At 37.5% G+C, this 19282-nt stretch overlaps 1 protein-coding gene across 4 annotated transcripts in view; it reads right to left on the bottom strand.

Moving 5' to 3' along the window:
• NUP153 (nucleoporin 153) overlaps positions 1-19282 on the bottom strand; it is a 310572-nt gene that overhangs the window by 156167 nt on the left and 135123 nt on the right. For all 4 annotated transcript variants that reach the window (XM_033934594.1, XM_033934593.1, XM_033934596.1 and 1 more), the window contains one exon: positions 18855-18945. In XM_033934594.1, coding sequence (XP_033790485.1) covers positions 18855-18945 — 91 coding nt within the window. The remainder of the gene's footprint in view (positions 1-18854; positions 18946-19282) is intronic.

Raw genomic sequence — 19282 nt, 5'->3', positions numbered from 1 at the left:
GTATAATAAATATTCGTTCCATCAAATCAAAATACCATATTCTTAGAGACCTCATTACTCAACATTCTTTTGATATTCTATGTCTAATTGAAACGTGGCTCAGGGAAGGTGAGGAAGCATATCTTGATTACGCATGTCCCCCTAGTTTTTCTTTTATTTTTCATCATCGTTGCCATAAAAGAGGCGGAGGTTTGGCAACTATTTTTCGTGATTCTTTATCAATAAATAAAACTGATTCTTCCTTAAACCCTCACATTGAATATTTACAATTTTCCATTCAAACTAGGCCGAAAACAGATATACTTTTATTATACATACCACCACCTATCAACACTGAAACTCTAAATCATTTACAGTCTCTTCTCTTTGACTTTGGTTCCTCTACGCTAAACCCATTAATTTTGGGAGATTTCAACATTCACTTTGACGATCTTACTAACAACTACACCAAAACTATACTATCCCAAATTAACTATTTAGATCTATATCCTCTATTAATACAGCCAACTCATCAAGCAGGTCATATATTAGATATGGCCATAGTACCTAGTTCTTCAATTTCAAACTATGCTGTAAATTCATCTTTGCCAGTTCCATGGTCTGACCATTTTCTAATTTCTATAACATACTCCACTTTCCGCAATACGCCTCGCTCTGAACATTGGACGCTATGTATCAGAGATTTTAATAACCTCACTTTTGAGTTAATTAGTTTATCATTCAAGCTTGATTTCTCCGATTCAAAAAACATTGATGTGGAAGACCTATTAGCCCAATGGGTTTCTTCCATAAATACATTATTAGATGAGCATGCTCCATTGCAAACTAAAATAATCTCTGCACAAAGAATTCAAAACTCATGGTATACAGCTGACCTCGCCCTTATGAAAAAACAGCTTAGATCTATAGAACGCAAATGGAGGAAAAATAAAACACATGTAAACACTCAATTATTTAAAGAACACTCAAAATCTTATAAATTAAAAATCAACCAAACAAAAGCAAAATTCTATTCAGGAAAAATACTAAAAGCCAAAAATCCATCAGTACTTTACGCGTTACTAAATTCATTAACACCTACAAAAAAGCAGCAAACACAAGCTCACAATTCATTACCGACTGCTCAGGATCTTGCAGATCATTTTACTGAAAAAATTAAGAATATTAGAAAATCTTTCATAAAACAGCAGCCTATAATTGAACATGATCATCCTATCACAAATTTATCATACTCTACATGTACCCATTTTAATTTGCCTAGTCTCAAAGAATTAGAATCCATACTTAAGTCCATCAATATTAAGGGTTCCAAAGCAGATCTAATTCCTCCATTTATCCTAAAAAAATACTTTGAGATCTTTGGTCCTTTCATCTTAAAATTAATAAACGAAAGTTTAACTCAAAGTACTATGCCAAAGCTCTGGAAAAAATCTGTTATTCGACCCATTATTAAAGATCGTAAGATTAGTTCGGAAGAAATTTCTAACTATAGACCAATAGCAAATCTTCCTTTCATGGCGAAGCTGACAGAAAAGGTTGTTTTTAATCAAATCTCTGAATTTATTGAAAAAACTAATGTTCTTCATCCGAACCAAACAGGGTTCAGACAGCATCATAGTACTGAACATTCATTAATTGGTATGTCTTCTTCAATACACTACTTTTTAGACCATCATCAATCGGTCTTACTTATTTCTATTGACCTCTCTGCAGCCTTTGACACCATAGATCATCAACTTCTATTAGACAGACTAAATTCAATTGGTATCACTGACCAAGTTTTCTCTTGGTTTGTATCTTATTTCTCTGATCGTACTTCTACTGTTGCCTTTAATAATTCAAATTCTAAAAGTTCACTAACTTCTCATGGTATCCCCCAAGGATCTATTCTTTCTCCCCTACTTTTCAATATCTTTCTTGCTCCCTTAATGACCATCTGCCAATCTATAGGTTTTCATGTATTTGCATACGCTGATGATATTCAGCTCTTACACCCTTTGGATCCCAACAATTCTTTGGATATCATAGCAATTAACAATAAACTTGAACAAATTCATCAATGGTTAGATATAAATAGGTTAGCCCTTAATATTGAAAAAACAAAGACAATGCTTTTCCCATGGAAAGAAACTCCTAAACTTATCGCCCCTATTACTATAAAAAACATTCCTTTGCAATTGGTTAATACCATTAAAATCCTAGGAGTTATATATGACAGTAAATTAATTTTTCACGAACATATAGGTAGTATCGTCAAATCATCTTTCTATAGGCTTTGTCAAATCCGTTCCCTTTCACAATATCTTTGCTCTAAATCACTTAATATTCTTATCCACTCCTTAGTAATTTCTAAAATCGATTACTGTAACGCCCTTTTTAAAGGAATTGCACAAAGTGAAATTAGACGCCTACAAATCATACAAAATATTTCCATCAAACTTATAACAAAAACAAAAAAATTTGATCACGCAACACCACTTCTTAAGAACGCTCATTGGCTTCCGGTATCTCATAGAATAACTTATAAAATATGTCTACTCACTTTTAAATCAATACTTTTTAAAACACCCGCATTTATTTTTAAATCATTGATTCCTTACTCCTCAAATAGAACATTACGGTCAAATGAACAACATTTACTGACAATTCCTTCTCTCAAGATCATCAACACTAGACGACAATTTATCTTTTCCGTTACTGCCCCACAAATCTGGAATTCTCTTCCAATTTATTTAAGAGAAGAAAATAATATTGATAAATTTAAGACTAATTTAAAAACATTCCTTTTCAAAGATGCTTTTGAGTAATAATTCTTAATCTTGGATTTATTAATAATGTTGTATTTGACCATGCACTTTAAATTCCTGACCTTATGTTTTTCCCCGACTACTCTTTCTATAATATGTAGTTCAAATCCCCTTCGCCTTTTTTTTCTTGTTTGTTAAGTTTGTATATAGTCTAGTTTATTTTAATGTTTATGTTTAAATATGGTAATACTTTTAATATTGTAATTTTAAATGTTTTTTTATGTATGTATGTATGTTCATCGCTTTGAAGTATGATTAAGCGATTAATCAAAAACTCTAATAAACTTGAAACTTGAGTTGTAGGATATATTGTCTTTATATTGTGTTTGTTTTTTGGAAACTGCCTAGGTTTAGGGCGTTTAGAAGTTTTTAAAATAAATAAATCTTACTTTATTTAGATAAATTTGAAATTTTACAAAATTATCAGTCTGGTTTTCGATCAGGATTTAGTACGGAGACAGTACTGGCCTCATTAATTGATCACATACATACCTTGTTTAAAGCGGACTCAAGTGCAATAATTTTACAATTGGACTTGAGCAGTGCTTTCGACTTGGTTGACCATGACATTTTATTATCATGTTTGGACTCGTTTGGAATCTTGGGAAAGGTATGGAATTGGTTCCAAGGTTTTCTAAAAAATAGGTCATATCAGGTTGTTAGTGCTGGTCAATTGTCCACCTGGTGGGTAAATGAAAGTGGGGATCACCACTTTCGCCAACTCTCTTTAATATTTATTTAGCTCCACTGGGTCATTTGCTCTATAGTTTACATGTAAAATTTTTCATTTATGCAGATGATATTTCAATACTAATTCCTTTAACTGCATTTACACCAGAAATTTTAAATCTGATTTCTTTCATTCTTACAAAAGTGGAATTTTGGACTTCTAGTTTCAGATTGAAATTGAACCCAGATAAATCAAAGTTTTTTCTGGCTAGCCCTAATGATAAGCTTACGGAAGCGATGCTTACGGTAAACGGTCAAACTTATCCAATAGTTCCTACTTTAAAAATATTAGGAGTTTCTTTGGATCGTACTTTATCATTTAAGGCTCATACAGATTTATTGGTTAAAAGATGTTTTATCACTCTTTGGAAGTTGCGTACTATTAGAAAATATTTTGATTTTATATCATTTAAAATACTAGTTCAATCATCAATTCTTTCAATGCTGGATTACTGTAATGTTGTTTATTTGAGTGCTCATAAAAAAACAACTAGTAGATTAAGATTAATTCAAAACACAGCAATTCGTTTGATTTTTAATCTAAAAAAATATGATCATATCAGCTCATATTATCAAAGGCTCCACTGGTTGCCATTTGAGGCTATAGTGTTGTTTAAATTTGGATGTATTTGCTACAAAGTCTTATTTGGGTTGGCCCCATCTTATCTTATTATATATTATTTTTTATTTTTAAATTTTACAGAAAGTGTACAACATATTAAAATACAATTGATAAATATATAATAACACTTTTATATCTAATACATTATGTTCTAAATATATTTTTTATCCCCTCTCCCTCCCCCCACCCTTCTATTACTTTTCAATTCATACATTACATATTGTATAATATACTATAACATATTATGTAGAAATCATTTTCATTACCCCCCCTCTATGTGTGTCATAATAAAGATATTTAAAAGAAGAAAAGAAGAAGAAAACTCATAGTATTTATTCATTACAATATTTTGTCAATGGCCCCCATATTTTTATAAATTTAATATATGTCCCTCTTTGTATTGCTATTACTCTTTCCATTTTGAATATATGACATATTGTGTTCCACCAAAATGTATAATTTAGGTTATTATAATTTTTCCAATTGTTGGTTATATGTTGAATGGCAACCCCTGTCATGATTAATAAAAGCTTGTTATTTTCTGGTGAAATTTGACTTTTTTTCCTCATCATCATTCCAAATAATATTGTATCATATGATATTGCTATATGATTTTCCATCAATTTATTAATTTGTGGCCAAATTGAATTCCAAAAAGATTTAATATAGGGACAATGATATAGTAAGTGATCTAATGTCCCTGGTTCCAGATTGCAGTGCCAGCATCTATTAGACTTAGAACTGTCTAATTTTTGTAAACGTGTAGGGGTCCAAAAAGCTCTATGTAATAAAAAGAACCAAGTTTGTCTCATAGACGTTGACACTGTACATCCCATTCTCCAAGACCAAATTAGTGGCCATTGAGATGCATTAATCTGATGTCCAATCTCAATGCTCCAAATATCTCTTAGACCATTTTTTGGTTTTTTATTCAAATATCCAGATATTAATTTATACCACAATGCGGCTTGATGTCCTAGGAAGTCTGCTTTAAAACATAAGAACTTTAAACTATATTGATCATTCAATGTTTTCCATTCAGGGAACCCATCCTGAATGGCCTGCTTCAATTGCAACCATTTAAAACTTTGTGTTTTACTTAAACCAAATCTATGTTGCAATTGTGAAAATTCCAGCAGTTTACCTTCTGAAATAACATCATCTAAAGATCTAATGCCTGCAATAATCCAGTTCTTCCAAAGGATTTGAGCTCCGCCAATTTTGATCTTGGAGTTTATCCATAAAGATTGATTAGTTGATTTGTATATTGGGATAGGTGTTAATTTACTAATAAATCTCAACGTTTTCCAAGTATCTATTAATATTTTATTTTCTCTGTATCTTCTAGGCATGTTGATACTTGGAAGATGAACTAAATTTAGGGGAAACATAAGGCGCCATTCTAAATACAACCAATCCGGTGCATTATCCATAAGTTCTGGGAGGATCCAATACATACCCTGACGTAGAATATAGGCTTGATGATACCTATAGAAATTTGGAAAATTTACCCCTCCCTCTTTAATTGATTTTTGCAAAGTTACTAAAGCAATTCTAGGTGTTTTACCAAGCCAAACAAATTTTGTTAAAATGCTATTAAGCTTTTTATAAAAGGACCCCTGAAAAAAAATAGGTATCATACTCATTTGGTAGCAAACTACAGGTAATATCATCATTTTAATAGTTTGAATTCTTCCCCACCAAGAAATATGTAATGGGTTCCATTGCTCACATAACTCCGTAACTTTTTTTAATACATATTTTTCATTCTCTTTTACAGTATCTTCAATTGTATTTTTAACTTGAATACCAAGATATTTAAATCCTTCTTCTTTCCATATGAATGGAAAAGTGTCAAATAATCCTTTTACACAATGAATATTTAAAGGTATTATTTCAGATTTATTCCAATTAATTTTATAACCTGAAAATTTGCTAAACTTATCAATTAATTCCAATAAAGAAGATAAGGTAGACTCTGGATTTCTCAAATAAAGCAAAATATCATCAGCATAAGCCGAAATTTTATATTCCATATCTGAATATGGAATACCCTGTATCTCCCCCGTTTGCTGTATTGCTAACAATAAGGGTTCTAATACAACATCAAATAACAAAGGAGACAAAGGACAACCTTGTCTAACTCCCCTCTGCAATTGAAAACCATCAGATATCATATTATTAATATTTAATCTTGCCATCGGGAAGCTATACAATGTTTTCACCATTTGTATAAATCCAGAACCTATACCAAACCATTCTAAAGCCTGATACATAAAATTCCATTCTACCCTATCAAAAGCTTTTTCTGCATCCAATGACACTGTAAAAGCCGGTTCATCCATTTTTTTTGATAAATTTAGCATATGAAACAATAATCTAGAGTTATTAGAGGAATGTCTTTTAGCAACGAAACCCGTTTGATGCATATCTATAATATGTGGGAGAGCTTTGGCTAATCTCAAAGCCAAAATTTTCGCCAAAAGTTTATTATCTACATTTATCAAGGATATAGGCCTGTAGTTTGAAACCAAAGTAGGATCTTTATTTGGCTTAGGTAAAACAATTATTATTGATTCAGCCATAGTACCTTTAATATCACCTTTTATAAGTTGTGTCTGATATAAATTTAGTAAATGTGGGGAAAGGACATTTTGAAATGTTTTATAAAATTCTACTGTATATCCATCACCACCTGGAGCGGATCCAACTCTAAGAGATCTCAATGCTGTTTCTAATTCTTTTAATGATATAGGTTCATCTAAACTCCGTTTTATATGATCAGGGATCTTAGGTCCATTAATAAGATCTAAAAAATTTTTTCCATCTTTTTGTCTCTCAAAATAAGGCTCGGAAGAATACAGGTCCTTATAAAATTTTAGAAATTGTTTTAAAATTATTTTAGTTTGATTTGTTATTATGCCATTATCATCTTTTATTCCATTTATATTTGTTCTTCTTTTTTTTACTTTAAGATAATTTGCCAATAATCTTCCCGCCTTATTAGAATTTCCATAATACATTTTTTGTTTGGAAAACAAATCTCTTCTTATCATTTTTGAAGTTAATTCATTATATTTACCTTTTGCTTTCAAAAGAGTTTGTAAAACTTCATGTTCCCATTTACTTACCAATTTAGCTTCTAATATTTTTATTTTTTTTTCTAATTCTATATATTGTATTTTAATCTGTTTCCTAACATAAGCTGAATATGATATTATATTACCCCTCATAGTTGCTTTAAATGCATCCCATACATTCTCAATAGATGTATCCTCCACTAAATTTATTTGAAAGAATTCGTTAATTTGTGTTTTGAAATTTTCCAAAAATTTGTCATCCACAAGCAATGCATTATCAAATCTCCAAAGAGGTCTACCATTCTCCATTTGATCTAATTGTAATTCTATCCATACTCCCGCATGATCCGAAATAATAATAGGATCTATGGAGGCTTTAATCACCTGTTGCACTTTATTTTTGAAACAAAAATATAATCTATTCTTGAAAATGATTTATGAACCTGTGAACAGAATGAAAATTCCTGATCATTAAAATGAAGAATACGCCATATATCTTTCAAATCACATGCTTGAGCCAAATTATCTAAACCTAAAGATTTTATATTTTTACCTGGTTTTTTATCTAATAATGGATCCATTACAGCATTAAAATCTCCAGCCACCACTAAATTAGAAGCAGCCAGTGGTAAGAACATATTTTGTAATTTTTTAAAAAATTCTGATTGATTCGAATTAGGGGCATATATGTTAAACAACGTCAGGGCATTATTTCCCATACTTACATCAATATGTAACCATCTTCCATGTGGATCTGAATTTACAAATTTGAGATTGGCCATACATTTTTTATTTATAAGAATTGCCACCCCTGCTTTTTTACCCTCTGCTGGAGCAAAAAAGCATTCTTTCACCCACCCACCCGTTAGTTTCTGAGATTCTTTTATATTAAGATGGGTCTCTTGTAGACAGTAAATATCCGCATTTTGCTTTTTTTAAAATGCTAATACTTTTTTCCTTTTGATTACATGGTTCAGGCCATTGACATTGATAGAGTATATTTTAAGAGTCATTATATGTTCTAATACTTATCATTATAATCTTCTTTTCCTCTTTTGTCATAATTAAAATCAAAAAATTATTCTCTATGACACACATATTTACCCCTGAAGTATCTAATCCCTTATTAATTTTTTCTTTAATCATTCTAGTAAATCTCATTTTTTTCCCTCCCTTTCCCACCCTATACAATGACTGCTTAAGGATACACATTGGAATAGCAATCAGAACATTCCTCTTTCCCCTAGGCAACCAATGTTCAATCAATATCCCTTTCTATCTATCTGTATTAATCTTTATTATCTTTAATCATTTTTTATTCTTAACATTTCATTAATGTATCTTTATTTTTTCATAAATTTTTAATTTATATTTTCCCAGTATTATAATTTACATCATAAATCTATATCTTAAACATATATTAAATATGTTATTAATATTTTTAATATATCTTATATTTTTCCTCTTTATATTTTTATTGTCTTTTCTTTAGTTTATGTTTTCTTTTCTTCAGTTTTTCAATGTCTCATATGTTTATAATTTTTCAGAATGTCAACAAAACCAGTCTTGATGTTTTATGTTAAAATGTCATAGGTTCTGATTTTGAGAGAAAGGCTTTTAATTTTTCTGGATCTTCGAAATATAGAGATTTATCTCCAGATGATACTCTCATTTTAGCTGGATAGTATAATCCATATTTGTATCCCTTTTCTTTTAGTTGAGGTCTCATGTCTAGTAGTCTCTTTCTTTTATTTGCTGTATTTTTTGCAAAATCCGGTAGAAACCATATTCTGGATCCTTTGTAGTTTAGATTTTTGTCCTTCTTGGCGGCATTTAGTATTTCTAATGCTTGTTGGTATCTAAGCATTTTGAATATTATTGGTCTTGGCCTGCCTTTATTTTCTTCATTTTTTACTGGGATCCTATGCGCCCTTTCTATTTCTATTGGTTGTTTTAATTCAATTTGTAGTATTTTTGGGATTAAGTTTTCTAGAAACTGTATAGTATTTTTTCCTTCTAAGTTTTCTTGTATTCCAAAAAGTTTAATATTTTTCCTTCTTCCTCTATTTTCGTAATCTTCTAGTTGATCTTTCAATTTATTCAATTCTAGATTGTCATTTTTGCATCTGTTTATTTCACCTTCTATGACCTCCATTTTATTTTCTAGTATAGTTGTTTTTTTGTTATTTACTTCCAATTGTCTGTGGATGTTTAGAATTTCTTCTTTCATTTCAGACATATTGGACACAGTTTCTTTAAGCATTTGTTTTATTTGTCTTAATTCCTCCATAACTTCTGCTTTACTCAATATATCAGATTCTTCAGTTGGAAGTGGGATCTTACTTGGTGTTACTTGATCTTGTTTTTGTCTTTTTGCTGACATACCCGTTTCATTTTTATTTTGTCTGGTAGTTGCCATGTTGTTATTTTTTATGGAGTTTATTTTGTTCACAGATGTTAAATGATACAAGAACCTCTTTAAGTCACTATTTCAGTAGTTTTGTCTTTAATATCTTGCTATATCAGTTTAGAAAAAAATGGTGAGGAAATTTCAAAAATTTTTTAATTTTCCTTTCTTAAGTTTAATCTCTATAGGTTTAAATTTGGTATCTTAGGTTTTTAATCCTTTTTCTTCCAGGATTTGGTTCTATCTTTTGAAGTAGAAATTTTTATTTTTTAGCCTTTTTCCTTTCTTTTTCTCAGTTATCTGTCCCAATCTTGTACTGAGAAAGAACACTCCTCTTTTAGGTTCTGTTATCACTTTAATATTGGCAAGAAGGTTATTTTATTACCACCTTATTTTAAAGATTGACATTTATCAGCTTTTTATTTATATCAGTTTGAAACTCTTTTCCTTTTCTCACTTTCGTCGGGTAAATCAATGTCAGACCATCACAATCTTTAAACAAACTCAAATCTTCTATTACAGTATTCTTAGAGCAACTGTCAGTTATTTGTCAGTTCTATTGTTGTGAGGAAAAAAAAAAAAAATGTCGGTAATCCTTCTCTCTGGCTCTCCTCCCTCAAGCCCCGTCACAACTTCAATGGAGGAGGGCAACACTCAATCCAGCAATATTTCCTTCCTTTAGGTTTCTTTCAGACACGTCGGGTCAAATCTTTATATAGATTTTTTATACTATCTCCGCCAGTCACTCTCCTCCGATGACACACCGCTACAGCGCTGAGAATAAAATTTCGTTAATCCTTTCTTTTGACGCTCCTCTCACAAGCCCAATCGCAGCCCTGACCGAGGAGATCAATACTCAATCCAGTAACTTTCTTTTACTTTGGTAATCTTGAAGTAACTGTCATTTATCTTTTCTCAGCGCCTCTCAAATGCTCCGATATCACGTTGCTTCAGCTTTTAAAAAAAAAAAAAAAAGCCGTTAATCCTTTCTTCTGGCTCTTCACTCACAAGCCCAATCGCAGCTTTGATAGAGTAAAGCAATTTTCAATTCAGTAATTTTCTTTTACTTTAGTAAACTGACATTTATTTGTTCCCAGCGCCTCGGTACTTAATTAGTGAGAAAAAAATGCCGTTAATCCTCTCCTTCAGTTTTCTTCACTCAATCCCCTTTTCAGTATCGTCAAAGGAGGACAACTTTCAATTCAATATTTTCCTTCTTATGGGTTCCGTTTAATCATATCGGGACACAATCTTCCTCCACAATTTCCCCACCAGCTTTGTCAGTTACTCACTCATTCTCCTTGCCGTTTCAGCGCTGCAATTCAAGTCTCATTAACCGCCGAGAAAAAAAAACGGCACTCTGCCTTTCCGACTCCTGTTACCTTAGACTTCACTTTAACTTCATCAAAAGAGGATTTTATCTTTTATCATTTGTTCCGCTTCTTTAGTAAATATTTTTTTTATGAAATTATCCAGAAGGGAAAATTTTTTTATATTCTGTTGCCTAGATGATGAGGAGCTTCACGATCACACATCCATTTGTGTTCGCGTTAAGCCACGCCCCCCGGCCCCATCTTATCTTGTTGCTCATTTTAGATTTTTTATATGTAAAAAAATATACATAGAACTGGCTGGTTTTATTTTCCTTCAGCGAAAGCGTGCCGTTTTAAGAAATTTTTAGATAGGACTCTGGCGTTTCAAGCAGGAGTAAGGAATACATGCTTGAATGCTCTTATTACTCCAGCCCTCACTTAACAGCAATTTCGGAAAGATTTTAAGACCTATCTATTTAAACAATACAATACTTAATAGATATCAATATCAATTTGATAAATGGACTTTTATTATTTTTATAGAATAAGGTTTACAGAAGCTTATCTATTTTAGTATAAACAATCTGTATTGTGCATACTTTGTTTGAATGAGTTAGGGTCGTAGTTTGTCAGTTAAATTATGTTATTTCATTTTATAAGTCACTGTTATCTGGCTCTGTATTTTAAATACTTTGTAATTTATTGTGTAAACTGCCAAGAACTGAAGGTGTGGCGGTATACAAAAAATAAACTATTATTATTAAACTATTATTTTTACATCCAGATTGGACTACTATAACACTGTTTATTTAGGACTACCCAGTAAATATATTAAAAAAAATTAAAGACGAGAGATCACGTGATGCCGTCTCGGTGAGCCGACGTGCGCGAGAAGAGCTCCCGGGCCCGCTTGCTTTTTCTTATCTCGGCCGGCGTTGCTATCGGCGCGGGCTGCTCTCCCCGACTTCCGGTTTCGGAGGGGAAGTCCCGGCAGCGTTTTGCGCTCGGTTTGGGGCGCTATGGCTGCAAAAGTGACCCGCAAGGAGCGGGAGAAGCCTCGGGCAGCAGATCCCAAGATGGCGGAGCCTGCCCTCGTGTCTCCCTCTTCTCCACGATCTGAGTGGGTGGCGGATGTTATCACGGAGGTGAGAGCAGCGATACAGGACACCCTTACCTCTCAGCTTCAAAAGCTCTCCGACAAACTGGATGGCTTGGATGCTTCTGTGAGCCATATTAGAGCGGAATTTGGATCTTTTCAACAAAGGGTGTCTGATTTGGAGGACTCGGCCGGGCAGTCTAGGGAGGCTCAGACAGCGGCGGACTCCAAAATTCGCCAGCTGGAACTTAAGGTGGAGGATCTGGAGAATCGCTCCAGGCGCAGCAATTTGCGACTTGTGGGCGTTCCCGAATCGGTGTTGGATGGGCAGCTGCACTCCTTTTTGGAATCCTGGCTGGTGCAGTCTCTTCAGCTTCCTTCGACTGCGGGGCCCCTGCGGATTGAGAGAGCGCACCGTCTGGGAGTTCGCCGCCAAGATGCTACCCGTCCGAGAGTGGTAATCTTCAAGGTGTTGAATTATGCCCACAAGGTGGAGATCCTGCGGGCTATTCGGGCGAAAGGCCCCCTCACCTATGAAAATCAGAAGATTTTGTGCTTCCAGGACTTCTCGGTTCAATTGGCTGCCCGGAGAAAGGAATATGCCGCTGTTTGCCGTCAACTCCATGAGCGGCGTATCCAGTTCGCGCTTCTCTATCCTGCACGCCTCAAAGTTCAACATGAAGGTCGCTCTCACTTTTTTGACTCTGCGGCTGATGCCTTGGCTTATGTGCATCGTCTGGCGGGAGCGGCGCCTAGCCCCTGATCGTCCTCTGTTTCCTGGTTTCTGGTTTCTGGACTGTACTGGGCTGGATCTCTTGCTGTTTTGATGCTGCTAGCAAGCTGCCTTGGACTTTGCCATGGACTGACGGTGGGGCGGTGGTGCTGGAGATTAGGGGGCTGCTGCCAGGTTCTCTGCCTGACCCATGTCCGAGGACTCCAGCCCTTTGGATTTGTTCCTGCTGTTCTTGTTTGACTGTGTATTGGATTATAGGGCGCTGTTCCTCTGTGGGGGATGGCGTGCTTTTCTGCCATGGTGCCTCCATCTGCTTTTGACATAGCTCTCGTTTGGTTTCTCTCAACATAAGGGGGATTTATTTTGTTTTATTTATTGATATGTTGTCTTTTTTTGCGGCTTATATTGGGAATGTTTCCCCGCATAACTGCCTGTTCCTCCGCAGTAATTATGCATTCTTGTTTATTTGTTGAGATATGTCTTTAGGCTAATTTCCAGTACTTCTTCTTCGTGGGTTTGTGTTTAGTTTCTATGGAAGTTGGGGGGTGGGCTCGGGAGGGCTTTTCAGCGTGATTGGTATCTGGGTTTCTCCCAGATCTGTGCATGAAAATTTGGGGATGGGAGTTTGGGAGGTTGTTGGGGGGGGGGAGGGCTGCTGGGTGGTTGGGGGTTGGGCTGGGGAGGGGGGTATGTATGTGTGGAATGTTTGGAAGGGTGTGTTTGGGTGTGACTGGAGGTGGTTGTGTGACCCGGGGTATTGGTGTTTGGCTGTGTTTGGGTTTTTTTTTGGACTATGGATGACTTTTTGCTCTGGGAAGGAGCCGCTGGCTGGGACGGTTCCCCCGGTAGTCTATTCAGCTATTTTTCTTTTTCTCTTAGTTTTTCCTACTCATGGTAATTAAGTTTATTTCCTGGAATGTCCATGGTATCACATCTCCTGTTAAACGCCAAAAAATTCTTAGTGCATTGAATCGACAAAAGGTGGATATAGCATTTTTGCAGGAGACCCACCTCTCTTCTGCGGAACATGCTAAACTCTGCCGGTGGTGGGTTGGTGAGATCTTGGAGTCTTCGGGTCTGCACCGGAAGGCGGGGGTAGTCATTTTATGTCGTAAGGGTCTGCATTTGACTACCCATAAGGTATGGTCTGACCCGCAGGGGCGTTATCTGGTTGCTAAAGTGACACTTAATAGGCAGGATTTGCTCTTGTGTAATATATATGCTCCTAACACTTGGGATGGGTCCTTTATGCGTTCCCTTACCAGACTTCTTCACCAGGACCTTCCAGTGGTGTTGGGTGGGGATTTTAATCAAGCTTTTGATCCCACTATTGACAAATCTAATCCCCTTCCTCACGACAGGTATGCCCCGAATAGAGGCCTTCCCTTGTTTGCCTCTTCTATGTCTTTGATTGATGTGTGGCGGGTGTTACATCCTGGCGACCGCGACTACACTCACACATCTAGTGCCCATGCAACGCAGTCCCGTATTGATTATTGGTTGCTCACGGATTCCCTGTTTTCGCAGGTGAGCTCGGCGGAGATTGGGGGATATGATGTTTCGGATCATGCTATGATTGTTCTTATTTTAGAGTTTCCTGGAGATACCCCTGGGGGCTTTCATTGGCGGTTTCCTCTCTCGCTCTATTCTGATCAGGAGTTTCATGCTTTCCTGGTGGATAAATGGAAGGACTATGCTTTTCACAATGCGTCTCATAGGGGTGACGCATTTCTTTACTGGGAGGCTGCTAAAGTGGTGTTGCGGGGTGAGATCATTGCTTACTCTAGCCGAAAGAAAAAAAGGCGCGACCGTCAGGTGCTCCGGCTGGAGCGCCAGGTTCAGGAGGATCGTCGCCGCTATGGGGCTCATCCCACCGGAATCAATAGAGCGTTATTATTGGCTTCGCAGTTGTCGTTGCGGGAACTATTACATGATCGGGCAATGAAATCTTTGGCATACTATAAATTTCAACTGTATTTACATGCTAATAAGAGCGGTAAGCTTCTGGCAAATTTGATTCGACGTGCTAAGGGGTTTTCCCCAATTCTCCATCTCCGCCGGGCAGATGGTGGTTTGGTCCACAAAGATGAGGATATGGCGGCGGTGTTTCATCATTATTTCCAGGAGTTGTATGCTGCTCCACCGGTTTCTTCGTTGGCGGGTGATCTTTATTTGGATCAGGTCCCTCATCCGGTGGTGACAGAAGCTCAGAATGCGCGTTTGCAAGCTCCTTTTACAGTTGAAGAGCTATCGCTGGTTCTTGGTAGTTCTCCGCTGCAGAAGGCGGCGGGACCCGATGGCTTTCGCAGTGAATTCTATAGACTTCTACTTGCGGACGTGGCCCCGGTTCTGGTTGATGTGTTTAACACTGCGGTACGCGAGGGGGCTCTTCCGCCTTCTCTTCGGGTTGCTCAGATTGTGGTTCTGCTTAAGCCCGGCAAGGACCCATTACAGGCCTCCTCGTATCGCCCCATATCCCTGTTGAATGCTGAAGCTAAATTCTTTGCTAAATTGTTGGCCAACCGGTTGGCGGGTATTTTGCCCTCTCTGGTGGCGGAGCCTCAAGTTGGGTTCGTCAAAGGACGGTCGTCCACTCGCAATTTACGTACAATATTGACTTCGCTGGAGTGGGTGGAGCGGGAGCAGGTTTCTTCTTTGCTGGTCAGTTTTGATGCCCATAAGGCCTTTGATAGGGTTTTGTGGGATTTTTTGTTTTGTACTCTTCAACATTATGGTATGGGAGGTTTCTTTAGTGATGCGGTGGCTGCATTATATCATGATCCGCTGGCTAGGGTGCTGGTTAATGGAGTTTCTTCGGCGGTGTTTCCAATTCAGCGGGGTACTAGACAGGGTTGCCCCTTGTCTCCTCTTCTTTTCGTACTCACCTTGGATCCCTTAATTCGCGAAATCTCTGCTAATCCGGCGGTTCGGGGTGTTTCTCTTGGCGGCCGAGAGTTTAAGATTTCGGCGTTTGCAGACGATTTGTTGGTTCATTTGACCTCCCCGTGGGACTCCTTTCCTGCTCTTATGTCGCTTTTTACGGAGTATGGCGATTTTTCGGGCTTCCAATTGAATTATGATAAATCTTTGGCATTAGCTACGGCCGAGGCGGTGCGCTTGGAGTGGCCGGGGCAGTTTCCTTTACGGTGGGCGGATGGTGTATTCAAATATTTGGGAGTGCAACTCACGAGCAGTGTGGGACGGTTATATCGTGCTAATGTAGATGTTTTGTTGGCCGCTACGGAGGGTTGTTTTGCAAAGTGGATGTCTTTACCTCTCTCTTTTTATGGAAGGGTTCAGTTGTATAAGATGGTTATTTTTCCCCGCTGGTTGTATGTACTCCAGTTGCTGCCTCTTTGTCTGCGTCGTAGCGATCTTCAACGGCTTCATAGGCAGCTGACCCGATTCCTCTGGCAGGGCAAGAAGTCTCAGATATCGATCTCTTATCTGTTCGGCTCGGGAGGGGTCGGGGGTGCGGGGCTCCCGGATATTGGCCTCTATAATCTGGCTTGCTTGTTGCGATTTTTGGGTGACTGGTACTTACAGAGTGATGACTATCTTTTTCGGGACTTTGAACATGCTCTTTTCTCTCCTTGGCACTTGTTTTCGCTGTCTCAGTTACCTGTTCGCCTCTTGCCTCCCGCGTTCCGTTCTAGTTTCATCCTTAGGTCGTGGCGTTTTTCGTGGAAGGCATTGGTAGGGTTACTGGGGGGGGACCATCAAGTTTCGGATCAGTTGTCTATACGGGGGAATCCGCAGTTTCTGCCTGGCTGTGATAACTCGGTCTTTGTGCGATGGACTGGAGAAGGGTTTCTTCTTCTTGAGCATTTATTGGATGTGGAAGGGGCGATGAGACCTTGGGGAGATTTTCCCATGCTTCATTCTTTGGGTGTGGGAGGTCTGTTTGCGTACCGGCAAATTCATCATTATGTGGGATCCTTGGCGCGCCCGGGCTTACGGTTCCGATTGGGTAACCAATTTCGTCAATTTTTTGCCCAATTTTATGCTTGTGGCTTGACGGTGTCTGCGTTGCATGGGGCTTTGCGGAGGCTTACTCCTCAGAAGTCTTATACGGCTCTGGAGAGCCGCTGGGGTAGAGATCTGGGCATACCTGGTGAGTCCCTGAACTTTCCTTCCCTTATTGGTCGTATCTCTTCTATTTCTATTAGTGCAGAACTGAGGGAATGCCAATTTCGAGTGGTGTATAGAGCGTATTTTTCCCAAGAGCGGGTCCACAAGGTTGGGGGCATTTCTTCTCCAATCTGCCCTAAGTGTACACTGGGTTGCAACTCCTTTTTTCATGCATTTTGGGGATGCCCTCGAGTGAAAGTCTTTTGGAGAGCCGTACTCCGCTTTTTGGAGCGGCTGGTTGGTCATGCTATTCCGATGTCTCCGGTAGGCTTGCTTTTGGATAGATATGAATCTTTGCGAGTGCCTGCTCGGAGACATCGGTTGCTGATCCGGAAGGGTGCTGTTATAGGAAAGAAGATCATTCTTAGCGTTTGGACGCAAGATATAGCGCCTGCTTACTGGGCTTGGAGGAATCGTTTTCATAATTTGATGCTCTTGGAGCAGCGCCATGCTCGATTATCTGTCCGGCGGACGAAGATTTTCCTGCAGACCTGGGACCCCTACATTTCCTCGCTTTCCCCTAGGGCCAGAAGTCTGGTCTTGAATTCACTCTGTTGTTGATACCTTATGCTCTCAGCTGTTTTCCCCGGGTTGGTGGGTGGATGTTTGAGAGAGTGTGAAAGGTAGGTATGAGTGGTTGGACGTATGTGGAGTTCAGGGGGTAGGGTGGGATTACACATTGTGGGTGGGAGGATGGGAATTGGATCTCTTGTTTTGTTTGATCTGTGCTGAGCGGCATAAGCAAACAGCTTGCTCAGCATAATCCTTTCTTGCTGGGGGGTTTTGGGTATGGAATGGGTCTCATGGTGTGGGTTTGGGTTGGGGTGGGGGTTTGGGATTTGGAGTGGGTGGGGATTGGGGGATTCTTTGGTTGGGGTGAAAATGTGTTTGATGGTACATTTGATGTTCGCGACCTTGTTGTATGGTCGTGTTGTCTTGTGTGTTTATTGCTGGTGTGCCAATAAAACATGATTTATACTAAAAAAAATTAAAGACTACAAAATACTGCCGTGCGTCCATTATGTAATTTAGAAAATCCAATCACATTAGTCAATCATTCAAACAATATCTTTGGTTGCCTGTTAAATCTTGTATCATCTTTAAACTACTTCTTTTGACTTTTAAAGTTTTTCATTGTGGAAATCCCTGTTAGTTTTTGTCCCTTATGATTCCTTATTCCCCCGCTCGTGTTCTCTGATTCTTCAATGACCATCATCTGGTTTTAATAATAATAATTTTTTTATTTTTATACCATAGCAGTACCTCTCAGTTCTATGTGGTTTACAATAAAGAGAAGCTGGACAGCACAGCGATGATATATGAATAGCATTGAAATACATTTAGTTTAAAAAAAGTCAGACAATTTTATCAAAGAGAAAAGTTTTAACATTTTTCCTAAAATCTTGATAGGAATAGGAAGCAGCAATTAGAACACTTAGAATTTTACTCCATTTACCTGCTTGGAAAGATATTGTTCTTTCAAGAAATCTTTTATACATGCATCCTTTTAAGGATGGAAAGGAAAATAAAGAACAGCCAAGGGTATGGAAGTCAGTATCAAAAAGTCTGAAATGTTGATTTGCTAAATTAGAATACACTTGATATAGAGCTTTTTTTCCTTTATGGCACCTGCAACTTGGAATTCATTACCACTACCTATTAAAGAAACATCACTGAATCTCTTTAAGAAAACGTTGAAGGCTTGGCTTTTCCAAAGGGCATTCAACAAAATCAGCTGAATTGTTGGGATTTATATTGGATGGTGCTATACTGAATGTTATGTTTTGAATTGTTTTGTTTCTATGTTTATGGCTATATGATTGTTGCTTTCTTATCAAATTTTAGTGTTTCTTTCTTTTATATGATTTTAGATTTTTAGCTCAAATACTGCAAGCATTTATGAACAGAAAGGCCATAGGGATAGGCCACAACTTACCGGGAGAATTGGACATCACAAGCACTGGTTTACTAGCTGGTGTACTCACACTGGATGATTTCATGGCAGGTGCACTGAACGTAAAACCCTTCTGTGGAAAGGAGAGAGAATACAGTGGAAGAAGGGCAGCTAATCTTGTAATAAGTTTGTCTCATTTGTGAATCTCTTGTCTTCTAGGATGCAGCTCTGCTGCACTTTGAGAATGACACAGTGTTGGAGTGGAGAGATGGATAGAAAGTAGAGAGTTGTGCGTGGACAGAAATCAAACCCGTTCCCGCCCATCCCCAGTAGAATCAAACCCGTCCCCGCTAGGAGTCAAAACCGTCCCCGCTGGAATCAAATCCGTCCCCGCCCATTCTATAAACTTAAGAAGTAGTTATTTCATTTAATTATGCTACTGAATTAAAGGCTCTGGTAAAGACCCATTT

Source organism: Geotrypetes seraphini, chromosome 2 (genome assembly GCF_902459505.1).
Source record: "Geotrypetes seraphini chromosome 2, aGeoSer1.1, whole genome shotgun sequence".
NCBI lineage: Eukaryota > Metazoa > Chordata > Amphibia > Gymnophiona > Dermophiidae > Geotrypetes > Geotrypetes seraphini.
Note: the sequence above shows the minus strand (reverse complement) of the source record. Positions and strands in the feature narration are given on the sequence as shown.